General features: G+C 41.3%; 1 protein-coding gene across 1 annotated transcript; it reads left to right on the top strand.

The window, feature by feature from the left end:
- The first annotated feature begins 157 nt into the window (after nucleotides 1-157).
- abcb10 (ATP-binding cassette, sub-family B (MDR/TAP), member 10) lies at nucleotides 158-15478 on the top strand. Its single transcript, XM_039794902.1, has 14 exons — nucleotides 158-1138; nucleotides 1785-1991; nucleotides 2864-3066; nucleotides 4276-4410; nucleotides 4790-4936; nucleotides 7237-7372; nucleotides 7483-7578; nucleotides 8132-8341; nucleotides 8470-8549; nucleotides 9320-9500; nucleotides 12013-12056; nucleotides 12738-12772; nucleotides 13014-13072; nucleotides 13192-15478. Exons 1-14 carry the CDS (start codon nucleotides 676-678, stop codon nucleotides 13383-13385), a joined length of 2190 nt encoding a protein of 729 aa, XP_039650836.1. The 5' UTR covers nucleotides 158-675; the 3' UTR covers nucleotides 13386-15478.

Below are 15478 nucleotides of genomic sequence, written 5' to 3'. Positions count from 1 at the left end.
TGAACTAGATAAAAACAAAAATAGACTTTGCTTTTTTTGAGTACAAATGTTGTTATGTTTTGTTTTAGAACCTTTCACAACTCATTCACGAAACACTTATGGCTAGAGATTTGACGATCTGTGTGTGTTTGGTTATGCCTGGGAAAGTTTGCTTTATACCGTCAGCCATTGGATTCATTTGTCGAGGAGGAGGAGGAATCGTACGTACATAAGAACCAAACCAGGGTCACCTTTCTTGTTTCTACACTTTAAGACTATTCCCAGGCTGTAAAGGTGCAATTCTCAGAGTGGATTAGGTGTTTGTCGATCTTCGGCAGCTTGTGTTTCCACTTCACCCGCCTGCCAACCAAATGTTCAGCGACAGATGACAGTGACAGGCAGGGTGTTGTTAGCAGTTCATTGATAAGAGATAAACTGTGTTAAGGCGGCTGTCAGGCGCAGATAAAACGGACAATAACGGTCTAAACTCTGCAATGTAGCGGCAAGAAGCTCTACAACTGCTCGGCTATGGATGCGGTGCTTTGACCTACCGGGCTATGGGACTAATGTTTCTCTGAGTGGACTGACTCAACAAGAAACACCTCGACACACCATCGTTTGCTGAATCTGACTGACCACTAAGGAACAAAAATATTTCTTTTAACTTGAGCTATTATCAACAATTCAACTCGGACGATGCGGCTTTTAATTCGCATGTCAAGGTGCTCACATGGAGCGCATTTGTCCAAACTCAAGCTACCACAGCCGAGGATGCTGTGGCTGGATCACCGTCTGACTCTCTCCGCTGCTTTCCGGAGGAAGAGACCGTGGACCGGGGTCAAGTCATCAGTCCACCCGACAACTGCCTTCCCTTTCTGCTCACCCGGGCCCTTCATGTCTGTCCTGTCCTGCAGTCCACTTAGGGGTCTTTCCATACTCTGTCCACACACACCGACAGGCCGAGCACGGACAGTCACACACACACCTGTTGCCTTTGCCAGCTCTTCAGCCAGCTCTTCAGCCGCCTCTCCACCTACACCAGCCGGACCAGCGAAGACCCAGACGGACACGGACAGTGATCAAACACCGACCACGGTTCCCCTGGAGGATGTTAAAAGGATTTTGCAACTTGCACACCCGGAGAGATGGAGACTGGCAGGTAAACTGTGTGCATCCTGAAAGCCCCCTGATTTACCTGTCCTCTTGATTCACCATATCTATGACAAAAGGTCTATCCACCCACAACACATCTCCAATAGTGACTCTACTCTTGATGGTCTAGTGTTTAGATGTATCCCTGATGAGAGAATAACAAAAGGTGTCAACATTTTAAATTAATTTATTAATAATACATTTTTTTTTGTGTCGATTGTAGGAAAAAGAAAAGGCAAGTTTTTTGTCTGATGAATGCTGCATACTGTAGTCAGTCCAATATGCAGTGTTTAAATATCTAATTTTCCTTTACTGTATGTGTTATCTTGCGCCTCGCCTAGTTATAGGAGGGAATGTGCACACACAACTACCTTCCTGCTGCATCATCTAGTCTAATTGTATTCATCATTATCTGGCAAAGCCTGCTCTGCTACTCTCAGCTGTTTATGATGTTAATTTGGAAAGCTATTTTTAAAACACTATTCAAGTTTGAAAAACTATCTCAAGTATCCATCAGGTTTTGCTGGATGGATAACCCCTTTTAAAACACGAAGTGAAAGCATCCCTTGATGAATTGTAGCCTTTGGTTTTGCTTTCTACAATTATTTGTTTAAATAAAATGTATGTGTTTTTCTTTGTTGTATCCACACCAGCTGCTTTAGGCTTCCTAACTGTCTCCAGTGCTGTAACCATGTCAGCGCCATTCTTCCTGGGTAAAGTGATCGACACCATTTACACCACTGGAACAGACACAGAGACAATGGCAGCCTCCCTGACATCATTATGTATCATGCTGACCGGAGTGTTCCTGTGTGGTGGGGCAGCCAATGCTGCCAGAGTCTACCTCATGCAGACTTCAGGTGAGATGAAGAAACACAGGCACAAATTCACACACATGATCACTTCCCAGTCCATACAGCCAACACTAAACACAAACTCACTGATGTCTGCATTAATGAGCAGATTGTGAGGAATCTATGTACCTCTCCTCCAAGTCTTCATTTTTGCTTTAGTGTGCATTAAGGTATAGGAAACAAGAACTTCCAGAGTCTTATATTTCAGTACTAAATACTCTGAATGACTGATGAGGAATATTCATGTTATCTTACTTATGAGGTATATGGCCATCTTATTGTATCGCAGGGCTTGTAATTTGATGCTGATTTCTTGAATGTGAATAAACCTTTATAATCAAGAAACAGTGTCGGCAGATTCCTCTCTACACAGCAACGCATCATCGATACTAATTAAACAACACTTACTAGTGAGATGAGAAGATCAATACCACTCTGTGTTCAATATTATTAGATTAGATTCAACTTTATTGTCATTGTGCAGAGTACAAGTACAAAGACAACGAAATGCAAATATAAAGCTAGAGCCAGGAGATGGTTAGTTTAGCTTAGCATACATACTGGAATAAGGAGAAACAGCCAGCCTGGCTCAGTCCAAAGTTTAAAAAAATACACGCACCAGCACCTCTAAGGCTCACTGATTAACATTATCTATCTTGTTTGTTTAATCTGTATACAAGCAGAAAAATGTTGTGACTGTAATTATTTCTTATCCGCCAACAGTACTTTTAAAAAAAAAAAACTGGCTGGGACGATTAATGACTTACCAAAGATGGAGTTGATTCATTTTTTGATCAATAATTAATCAAGTGACTGTCTCATGCAACAGTCTCCTATCTCTATCCTCCTCACTTATTTATTTTCTCTTCTCGCTTCAGGCCAGCAGATTGTTCGTAATCTCCGTGCCGCCCTCTTCTCCTCCATCCTCAGACAGGAAGTGGCATTTTTTGACAAGAATAGGACCGGCGAGCTTATCAACCGCCTCTCCGCTGACACCACCGTGGTGGGCCGCTCGATCACTGACAACCTGTCAGACGGGCTGAGAGCCGTCGCCCAGGCAGTTGCTGGTGTCAGTATGATGGTGAGTATGTCCCTCAGAGTGGTCCGCTGTGGTTGGTCAGCATAGGTTTGCATGAGGAACCAGCAGGTATCCTTTATAATATAGGTATGTTGTGAAATAAATGTGTTAGGTATTTTATTACTGATTTGTCTGAAAAACTTTTAGATTTAACATTATTATTGCAAACTAAGGGCAATGTAAGTCTGACTTTTAAAAACACTACAGTCATTTAACAGCAGAGTAAGGTGTGTGCGTGAACAGTGTTGTTCAGTACAAGGAAGTTGTTGGGATTTTTTTGCTGTCTTTTGTTTGCATCATTCCATTCTGAGACTATAGGACTGTTGGGAAACAGGTTTCCAGTTTAAGTTAAATATAAAGTGTGTGTGTGTGTGTGTGTGTGTGTGTGTGTGTGTGTGTGTGTGTGTGTGTGTGTGTGTGTGTGTGTGTGTGTGTGTGTGTGTGTGTGTGTGTGTGTGTGTGTGTGTGTGTGTGTGTGTGTGTGTGTGTGTGTGTGTGTGTGTGTGTGGTATTGACCAACAGCTGGCTAAACTGATACTAACTGCTGATCTATTGATCTAAATGCCCCTCATCTGACCACATTATGTCACCAGTCTCAACTTTTTTATTAGAATTAGATTAGATTCAACTTTATTGTCATTGTGCAGAGTACAAGTACAAAGACAAAGAAATGCAGTTTGCGTCTAACCAGAAGTGCAGAAAAGTGCAATGTGCTATACAAAGTATAGACCGGTGGTTCATACGCAGGACAAGAAATATATTGCAGTGTTATAAGAGCAGAATAAATATGGCTATGTAATATGAACAATGTATGAACAACATGTACAGATATGTGCAATGTAGTAGCAGTGACATTATGTCACAACATTATGTGTACCTGTCTGTGTGGATAAGACATTTGTTGACCAACAGGTCCATTAACTTCCTTCCAACTGTATTTTCCCAAACAGAAAATCGTTAAAACACAACACATGCTTATGACGAACAATTTGTCCTTACAAAAAAGTCAAATTATTTCCTGGTTTAATGAACGTTCAAGGAAATTAATGGACATAATTGCTGTAATTATGGATTAGGGCCATTTAGTGTGAACTTCTTTCTGTTTCTCTCCTCTACATCCACCCTCCCTCCCTCTCCTTTCGTTTCTACCCTTTTATTTCCATTAACTGCTTTTTTTCTTCTCTCTCTCTCTCTCTCTCTCTCTCTCTCTAGTTCTATGTCTCCCCCAGTCTTGCATGCTTTGTGTTGCTGGTTGTTCCTCCTGTGGCCGGTCTTGCTATAGTCTATGGCAGATACCTTCGCTCCATCTCCAAACGCACACAGGATGCACTTGCACAAGCCACACAGGTACAGTGAACTGAAACACACAGATCAAAATTAAATAGTTTGAACTTTGTGCATTATTTTTGTTGTTGTTGTGTGCATTTATTTGTTTAATAGTCACATTTTTAGAAGTTGCCAAAATGTTCAGCAGCAGGAATTAATAAAACATTATTTAAGGTTGTGGTAATAAAAAATAAAAAAATGAAAGCTGCGACCAAATATGATTGCAAATTTGTTGTGTAGATAAGCCCAGTGTCTTTGCCTTTTATAGGTGTATATCTGATATAAATGCTGCACTGCCTATGGTGGCTTAATTATATTTCAGATAGAGTCAATTTGCTATGTTGATTATCTGATTTCCAATAGATAGTTGAATAATAAAAAGATTTGCACGTGTGTGTAGTTGGCAGAGGAGCGTATCAGCAACATGCGGACGGTCAGGGCTTTTGGTAAAGAGCTGTCCGAGGTCAACACATACACACAGAAGACAGACCTGGTCCTCAGCTTGGCCCAAAAGGAGGCTGTTCTACGAGCTGGCTTCTTTGGAGTGGTAAGAGTGTGTGTTTGTTTGTGCGTTTGTGCGTTTTTGTGTGTGTGTGTGTGTGTGTGTTGTGTTGTGTGTGTGTGTGTGTGTGTGTGTGTGTGTGTGTGTGTGTGTGTGTGTGTGTGTGTGTGTGTGTGTGTGTGTGTGTGTGTGTGTGTGTGTGTGTGTGTGTGTGTGTGTGTGTGTGTGTGTGTGTGTGTGTGTGTGTGTGTCCGTCCTGTCAGTGACGCAAACCAAATCCACAGTTAGGAAATCAACTATTGCAGCGAGGCTTCTCCTTTTTTGCCCCTGTATTTCAGGTCACAAAAACCACAGAACCTGACATGTCTGTATAGGACAGATGTTTCACCATAAAAAAGTATTATCCAATCCTCCGGTCAGAGAATACCTAAACCCATCTGTGTGCTTTAAAAGGTTAAGACAGTGTTGAAACAACTCAACACAACTTTGCATCTAGCTCTTAAAACAGGTTCTTCTCTTCATATCTTTAAGGTATACTTAGAGTGGCAGAATTTGTCGTTGGTGTGTAAACACACACCGACAAACCAGCTGTTTAAACACGGGGGAGGGGTTGCGGTTCGGTGTCATCGCTGCTTTTTGCAGATGATGTGGTCCCGACGGTGTCATCAGTCCGTGACCTTCAGCACTCACTGGATCGGTTCGCAGCCGAGTGTGAAGCGGCTGGGATGAGGATCAGCACCTCTAAATCTGAGGCCATGGTTCTCAGCAGGAAACCGAGGGGGTGCCTACCCCGGGTAGGGAATGAGTACTTACCCCAAGTAAAAGAGTTCAAGTACCTCAGGGTCTTGTTTGCGAGTGAGGGGACAATGGATCGGAAGATTGGCCGGAGAATCGGAGTAGCCGGGGTGGTGTTGCATTCACTTTACCCCACCAAAAAGATCTACCCGTCAGTTTTTCATGCCTACCCTCACCTATGGTCATGAAGACTGGGTCATGACTGAAAGAATGAGATTCAGGGTACAAGCGGCCAAAATTGGTTTTTCTCAGGAGGGTGGCTGGTGTCTCCTTTAGTGATAGGGTGAGAAGCTCAGTCATCCGTGAGGAACTCTGAGTAGAGGCGCTGCTCCTTTGCGTCGAGCTGAGGTGGCTCGGGCATCTGGTAAGGATGCCCCCTGGATAGGGAGGTGTTCCAGACACGTCAAGTTGGTAGAAGGCCTCAGGGAAGACCCAGAACTGTTTGGAGAGATTATGTCTCCACCCTGGTCTGGCAACGCCTCAAGATCCCCCAGTCAGAGCTGGTTAATGTGGCTCAGGAAATCGGTTTACCTGTTAATCAGACTATAAGAGAGTGAATGTAAGCTAGAGAGTCAATAAAGACAGGAAGCGGTGTTAGCGAGGACAAAGCTGTGAATGAGAGGAATAAAAAGTTTTTTTTTTTATTGTTTCATGCCAATTATGTTCTTAAGCACAAAAAAACACACACACACACACACCTCTGCACAACCCAGAAAGAAAGATGTTACATTGCCGTAATTTGTGTGAATGCAGAGCTTCATCCTTTCCCTGTATATGTGCATGTGTTGGTGAAATAAATGTCACAGCCAAACACACAGAGACGTGATCGGGCCGCACACCTTGGGGTCTGTTATAGCCCAGAAATGTCCTGAATACAGTAAAATAAGATGAAAAGAGAAAATACAGGCAGAGGGCAGCGTCTCTGCAGATACACCACCCCACACTTCTACTACGATACTTCTATGATTACTTTTGTATTAGTCTATACATTGTTTTTTAGGAAAATCCTGCTTAGTATACTTTAACCCTTGAATTTATGTATGCATTTCCTGTTAAGTTGCTTAACATAAATCAGTGCAATTCATCAGCACCACAAACTACAGCCTTCAAAATACAAAAAAATACAATCAATCAATCAATTTAACATTGAATCAACGTCTATTTAAAACTTTATGATATTTATTGTAGTGCTTCTGCATTGGATTAGATTTAGCTAGGTGGCTATAAATATACTGGCAACTCTAAACACTAGATGAAAAATAAGTCCCAAATCTTTGTAAATAGTGTAATTATCCCTGCATATCCTACCCCCAAACTGTTTCTCTGATTCAAATGTATTGGGTAAATAATATTCTCCACGCTCAGCGAACTGTAGTTCAGATATCAAGAGAGAGCCCAGTTAACTTATCCAGCAGGTTCCCAAATGGGCTGTAATCCATATAATCAGTGCTGTTTTAGGGAGTAGCAGTGATGCCAGATGTTGCAGTAATCAAATAACCAAGGGTGTGTGTTTGTGTGTGTGTGTGTGTTTGTGGTCATGTGTCTTTCAGACTGGTCTCAGTGGTAACATGATGATCCTGTCAGTGCTGTACAAAGGAGGGCTTCTGATGGCCAGCCAGCATATGACTGTGGGAGAGCTCTCATCGTTCCTCATGTACACCTTCTGGGTGGGCATCAGTATTGCAGGTAAGGTGTACTTTCCTATTATATGAATCTCCTTATCTGTATTGTTTACATCCTACGTACTGTGTGTGTGTGATGGCTTTTGGCTCGGTGTTTTACTGTTTGACGTGTAGGTCTGAGTTCATTTTACTCTGAGCTGATGAAGGGTTTTGGAGCAGGAGCCAGAATTTGGGAGCTGCTGGACAGAAAGCCTGAGTTTCCTCTAAATGGTCAGCAGACACTCACACCCGCACGCACTAAATCAATGAGTACCCACTTTGTCCTGTAAACCTATCATTAAGTTCTTGGAATTATGGATATGTCCAGAAAACAAAAGGTTTTTAATAGAGTTGTTATCAGAATGGTAAATAAGTATTGTTTCTTAGATCTTTACTGCTACAGAAAAGTGCATGACAGGGAATTTCACATATATAGTCTCAATCTTCTCTCTGTGTAACTTGATGTTACTTCTACTAGATGGTAATTCACTGTCAGATGTTAAATCTGTAACTATATATATAACCGATTTGAAAGACTCAGTGCTTTTTTTTATTTGTTATTGCAAAACAGAGGTCAGCAGATGTAAAACAGCCCAGTCAGTTAATAAACACAATGTATAATTTACATTTTAAGTTGTACTAAAATAATCTAGTTCTGTTTTTGCTCTAAATTTCCTTGTTCATTTATTTGATATCTTCTCATTTACTGTAATAAACCAATCCAGCAAGTTAAACACAAGCAATGGTTCTATCTTTGTGTCCGTCTTCCTCTGCTCCTCCACAGAAGGCCTCATGCTTCCTTCAGACCAGCTGAAGGGTCGGTTGGAGTTCTCTGATATCTCCTTTGCCTACCCGACCCGTAAGGAGGCTCCCATTTTCCAGAACCTCAATCTGCTGGTCCCAGCTGGTACCATCATGGCTGTGGTGGGACCCAGTGGCTCTGGAAAATCAACCCTCGTCTCACTGCTCCTCAGGCTGTACGACACTGATGCTGGTGAGAGCGAGCTCGTTCTGTCTAATGAGTAATCAGACACTCTCAGAAATCTGATGATGGCAAACTTAAGAGTACAAGCCTCTGTCAGATGGCTGTTTTAACCTCTGAGAATGACCCCTTTTCTCCAGGCATCATCACCATAGATGGTCATGACATCAGAGATCTGAATCCCTATTGGCTCAGGAGTCACATTGGAACTGTCAGCCAGGTCAGTAATGAATCTTTTAAAGGACAAATCCGGCGCAAAATGAACCTAGGGGTTAATAACACGTGTACCGAGTCGACCGTTCTCTGGGATATGTTTTCATGCTAATCGAAAATGTGACCAGTTTTAGCCCAAACCGGCTAATTAGCTTATAACGCTAGTCGTCGGGGCACGAGTAAAGTAAAAAAAAAAGAAATCGCTATTTCTATACCACTAACAAGGCTCAAAATAGCACCACACTCCCACCGTAGCACAATGAGGGTCTCTACATGTAAACCGAAGCATTGAGAACTTTGTAAGTGTACAGACAGTTTATTAAAAAGATAAATAAGTTTATAAAACCTGTACCATTCACGTATACGGGCGGTCTGCCATCTTGGGAAAATAGTCACGACCAGTCGAACGACGAACGCTGTGCTTGAGCTATGTTACTGGTTACTGTTTGCACGGCGTTCGTCGTTCGACTGGTCGTGACTGTTTTCCCAAGATGGCAGCCCACTTGTATACGTGAATGGTACAGTCTTTATAAACTATCTTTTTAATAAACTGTCTGTACACTTACAAAGTTCTCAATGCTTCGGTATACATGTTATTAACCCCTAGGTTCATTTTGCGCCGGATTTGTCCTTTAACCTGTTCTTATACAACAGCTCTCACAGCACACACATCACCTGAGCAGACAAACATGCATTCTGTGCATTTCCATTAACCGTAAGTGGCCAAATAATATTGAGAGCCCTTGAGTGAAGCTTGTCTTCTCGCCTCTCTCCCAGGAGCCCGTGCTGTTTTCTTGCTCTATAAGAGATAATATAGCATACGGTGCAGTGGACCCGGACGCTGTGACCACAGAGGACATCTACAGGGCAGCCAGAGTGGCCAACGCCTTTAATTTCATCCAGACTTTTCCTAAGGGCTTTAACACCGTAGTGGGGGAGAAGGGAGTGCTGTTGTCAGGTGAGAAACGAAGGCAGAGACACCACAGAGTTATCATCACAACGTCTACTTCACTGTGGATGCAAGCAAGCAGTCGGCAGGGTTGACAATACTAAGGAGGATATTTGTTTTATATGAGCCGTTGACGCATTTTAATCTGGTATTTACTTTCACATGGTTATAAATATATGTTCAGTGTTGGGAAGGCTGCTAATTTTTTCTTTTTAAAGGGGTGATAGAATGATTATATAGGGTATTTCACACTGTTCCTTATGGTCTCCTAATGGGGTATGTAACATTGGTTGGGCTGAAAATGGCCTGGTTGATATTTTATTGGCCCTTATGCATCCCTGTGTTTTGGCCCTATTTGTAACAAGAGCTTTTCTTCCAAATATGGTATGGTCATGAATATTTAGATGAGCTGCGCGGTGATTGGTTGAGCGAATTTGCCATACGCAGACATTAGAGACGCGCCGATTGGTTGAGCGAATCCCCAATACACATACATTAGAGAAGCGACAGAATCTCATATTCCAGACACTGCAATGTTTCATTACCAAATTCACTTCTGAGACTTTTAGCGGTGAAATCAACTATATAAAGCTCAAATATGTGCCGTTTTACAAAATTTGATGGCTAATTGCAAATTTGGTAAAACGTGTCGGACTTTAGGAGCTCCACACAGTCTGACGAAAGCGACAGCCGCTGGGCTCCATACCCAGCGCAAAGTCACCCTTTGTGGATACTGCATACGGGCCCGGCCAGCCCGCCGGCATAACTATATCTATAAATAATAAATTTACGGGTTTGAATGTCCCAATGTCTTATAAAGCTAACCGTTTTGTCCGATTTGATTTTAAGGCATTTTTATGAACGCGTATGCGCTTTGTAGGACAAGCAGCTGCTTGCTATATGTCCCATTCATTACAATGGGGAAATACCGCAGCTAGCTAGCTACACTTTCGCCATAACTAAATTATATTTACAGTTTGAATTTCGTCACGCCACTTATACAACATCATTCCCCAATGTCTTATAAAGCTAACCGTTGTGTCCGATTTGATTTTAAGGCATTTTTATGAACGCGAGGCGTCTTTGTAGGACGAGCAGCTGCTTGCAATATGTCCCATTCATTACAATGGGGAAATACCGCAGCTAGCTAGCTACATTGTCGTCATAACTAAATTATATTTACAGTTTGAATTTCGTCACGCCACTTATACAACATCATTCCCCAATGTCTTATAAAGCTAACCGTTGTGTCCGATTTGATTTTAAGGCATTTTTTATGAACGCAAGGCGTCTTTATAGGACGAACAGCTGCTTGCTGTATGTCCCATTCATTACAATGGGGAAATATCGCAGCTAGCTCACTTTCGCATAACTAAAGTATATTTACAGTTTGAATTTCGTCACGGCATGAATATTATAGGTTCCTCAAGGTCTTACAAAGCTTAGCTAACACTTGTCAGATTTCGGATTTCAATTGAATGTATTTTTGTGAATGTCAGAGTTAGGAGGAGGCTAGCTAGCTCTCATTGATGGACTCAATCTCACCGCGGATCTATCAATGAGACTCGCGGACAAGAGGCGTTTATTTTCCCGATTGTTTGTTTAAATAACTCAACACACATACCCATTATAAGATTAACTGGAACCTGCGGGCTGCGGTAAAAGATTGCGGGCGTAACAAGCTCGCTGACACTGCGGTCAGGGCAGCGATGTAGCAACCCAGGCAGCACCAACACCGGCACTAAACTCCGACACACAGTCGGAGAAAATTTGCAATTAGCCATCCATTTTCGTAAAGCGGCCCATATTCGAGCTTTATATGGTTGATTTCTCGCATAAAAAAGTTTCAAAAGTGAATTTTGTAATGGAATAGCAGAGATCTGCGTGACCTAGCTAGATTCAGAAGACTACCTGATCTCAGGTCAGTTGTGTAGCCTATGTAAATGTTGGGGCGTGACTGTTCTCTTAAGGTTCCGGATTTTGAGATGCTTGCGCAAGCAACTCAGCTTTGTTGGGATTCGCCCGTTTTCAGAGGCAGTTTCAAAATATGAGATTTTCATAGTAAAGGGGTGTCAGTGGGATTTTGAGCTTCTATGTATGTTCTATTTACCCACCAAACTGTCGTTATTCAACTATGACAGGGTAAAATCGGTTTTGCATTCTATTACCCCTTTAAGAATTATTTAAACTCAATAATGCATTCATATAAAATGTTATACTTAGTTTGCTGTGTTTTTATTTATAAAAAAAGTAAGAAAATTCAAGACATTTATTTTAGTTCTTCATTAAATTGTTTTACATTTTAGAAAGACAACACTGCTTACTGTTTCAAAGTCTTTCTAACATTTTTCTCAAGTACTTGTATTCATATTCATATAGCAGAGTTATGGTCAGTTAATATTTTTCTATTCAGAACATGAAAAGCTTTTAAAATTCTCTCTTTTGCATACAGCAGACCCAGAGGGCCTATTTAGACGTAGCCTTTATGTGTGTACATGGTTAACTTGTGTTTGTTTCTCAGGTGGTCAGAAACAGAGGATAGCAATAGCCAGAGCTCTGCTCAAAGTGAGTACAACAACTTGGTAATTTTACTGTTTATCCACATCAGGAGAAAGCACAACTCTGGTAATAACTAGGGGTGCACCGATCCGATATTAAGATCGGATATCGGTCCCAATATTGACAAAATAGCTGGATCGGGGATCGGAAAAATGAACAGATCCACGGTCCGATCCAGTTTTGTTAGTTTTTTTTCCCTCTGTCACATGTGTGTCGCATGCTGGAAGAGTTGAGTGTACAAATAAATAATTCAATACATTACATCTGTTATTTTGTCTGAGTTAGGAAAGTAATGTTTAGTTAGGTAAGTCTGGTGCCTTTAGTCTCTTCCACATGGTGGAAGGAAGGTATAAGGTGGAAGGTATACAGGGTATTATTAATTCAACAACGGTATCGGATCGGTATCGGGTATCGACAGATACACAAAGTCCAGGCATCGGTATCAGTATTGGTATCGGGACTGAAAAAGTCGGATCGGTGCATCCCTAGTAATAACCACTTGCACTGCATGCCATTTGTCATCCATTAACCAGGACTGCCTTTTCCAGTCATTGCTCACAGATAGTGTCTAAAAATTATATTCACTGAATCACAAAAATAACTTTAAAATGTCAAGTTGAGCCAGGATTTTCTCAGCTTTCCTACACCTTTACCTACACCTACCTTTTGTGTTCTCTCTCTCCACAGAATCCTAAGATCCTGCTGTTAGACGAAGCTACCAGGTGAGAAAGACTGATACTAAAGAGTTGTTGAAATCCGCTAACAAAACTTCTTTACCTACAATACTTTCACTATATTTATCCTTTCAGGCTTTATTTACTCATCTGCAAAGCACTGTGGATATGTTTGAAAATTATGATGATGATAATAGAGTCTTCAGAAACAGTTTTGTATTGTGCTGGTAAGAGACGCATCTTCGGTTTATATTGTTGAAGGAAAGCCTAAACAACCATGTCTCCTTAGTGCATTGGATGCTGAGAATGAGTTCTTGGTCCAGGAGGCCTTGGAGCGTCTGATGGAAGGTAGGTCTTTTCCGTCTCTCCCATTCAACATTTTCAGAATCAAGCTTCACTTCTGCTTCTACTGGCGCACTACGTTCCCCTTGACTTATTATTCTCTGCCCCTCTCACCCATTCCACAGGGAGGACGGTCGTGATCATCGCTCACCGTCTGTCCACCATCCAGAATGCGAACGCAGTTGCTGTACTGGACCAGCGGCGTATAGCAGAGTGTGGCCAGCACACAGAGCTGCTAGGCAACAGGCAAGGACTGTTCAGAAAATTGATGGAGAAACAGGCATTTCTGCAAGACGAACAGAAACGGGCACTTCGCTGAGAGGACAGGGACTACAGAGGAGTGGATGAGGAAGAGGGAGAAACCAGGAGGTGAGATCAATTCCTGGAGAAAAGTGGCTTTGATCTAGAAGGGGGGGGGAAGATATTGCCTGGAATTAATAGAGATTGATAAAAGCTGAAGGAAAGCAGAACTTCATCTGTAAGGACTACAGATACACACTAGAGAGAGGAGAACGGAAAACCACTGAGAAACATTAAATGGGTTTCTTAAATGCTGCAGGTGTTTTTACACTGCTGAAAGAACTATTTGGCACCACGTGAAGAGCCCTTTGGAAAGGAAACAGACAGGGTAATCCACAGCGAAGACCTAAGAACTGGAACATGGATCAGAGAGCTCCTAGAGGTGCTTTATTTTACAAATATCTAATTATGCGCTAAAAGACACGGTCTGAATGAGAGTGAAAAGGATACATAATATATCATAAATCATTGTCACTACCATACTTTTCAGGGAAAGCCAAAATCCTGTTTTAAATAGGTTAATGTAACTGAATGAATCTGGTGGAAATTACTTTCTTTCACTCCTATGGCACACTGTAGTCTGTTATCACTTGATGATTTTTACAACCAAACCAAAAACAGTCCAGTATCATGTATACAGAACTGCTAAATGTGTATTTGTGTCGACATATTATGGATTTTTAAAACTTGAAGCTTACATGCAGAGCCTTTTACAGTCATTTTGGGGTTTAAACCCGCCAAATGAAGCAGCTATTTGTGTTGTTGTAAAACAGGACCGAACACTATAAGGACATGAAGTTAATGTATGCCCATCTGCCATGAAAAATATTAGTCATTGTCCACTGCTGAGGTGCTACACATCTAACAACATGATTTCTCTCATCAAGGATTTGATCTCAGTTGATCATATTTACACTGGGATGGGTTTGTGTTTAGATTCAGTTAGTTTTTCTTTCTCTGGGTTTAAGTGTCAGCTCTGAAACTGCTCAACTTTACCATATTTTATATGTCAAAATAAATAAAGTGACTTGGGAAAGTTGTTTGAGGCCTGCTAAACAGCCTTTTTCTGGTAGATGTTCTGCTGCTCTCGGGGAGGAAGGGTACAGGAGACATGTCATCAAAGTCAGAGCTGGTCTGTGTCATGATCTCACCCCCCCTCTTAACAAGTATCCCATTGTCTAAAATCACTAATCCTTTAATTTTTTACTTTCTTGGTCTAATCTATAAACGGTGGAAAAAACAGAAACCAACATTACAACTTAAACATGTGAGTGTACAGCATTTCTGACTGTATACTGTTGACCACTGTGTCTGTCAGTGTGTGACGTGATCGTCTCTTCCATGCTCTCTTCATTGGTCAGTGTTTACAGAGTGTACACTTGGCCAACGTTAAATTCTATGTAAACAGCCCTAAAACCACGTACATGTTAGCCAGGTAAATATTATAGCTGGCTTAGAGGGCCCGGCTAAGAAGTAAGGATTCTTCTCAGTAAATATTTGCCTGGTAAATGCCCACTTCACTGCTCAGGGGGAGTCTGGAGCGGAGTTTTAACACCAGACATGCAAATGCCCTTAGTTTGAATTCCCCACCGCTCTAAAGGGACTGTAGATTGGATTGTTTCTAGAATTGCTTGTGACTACAACTAGTTGTCTGATGAGAAGCTCTAAGCAACATTGCTTTGCAGCACAGCATATATAGAAATATTTCCAAATGATCACATATTATTTAAGTCTCTGTACTATAACAAAACTATATTTAAAACTATATTTCCCATATTTGTATTGTCTATTTCTTTCTGTCTTCTATTGTGTATTAATAAATTATTGATTGCCTTGGACCTTGTCTCTGAACATCACATGTCCAGAGACTTGTGTTGTGGTTCCTGTGGAAGTAAGTTGGTAATATTACCAAAACCCTGCCCATTCAAATTAAATAGAAATAATTCATGTTTTGTTAATAAAGTAAAGTAAACACTGACGGTGCTCGTAAGTTTGCCAAATAATGATACATCCATGTCTTTTAACAGATCACAGAAGACTGAAGGTTGTTATTTTTTAAACTTGTATAAGTTATAAATAATATCACCTAAATGATGTATGATAGATTTTTTA

The sequence above is a fragment of the Perca fluviatilis genome, chromosome 3 (assembly GCF_010015445.1).
Source record: "Perca fluviatilis chromosome 3, GENO_Pfluv_1.0, whole genome shotgun sequence".
Lineage (NCBI taxonomy): Eukaryota > Metazoa > Chordata > Actinopteri > Perciformes > Percidae > Perca > Perca fluviatilis.
Note: the sequence above shows the minus strand (reverse complement) of the source record. Positions and strands in the feature narration are given on the sequence as shown.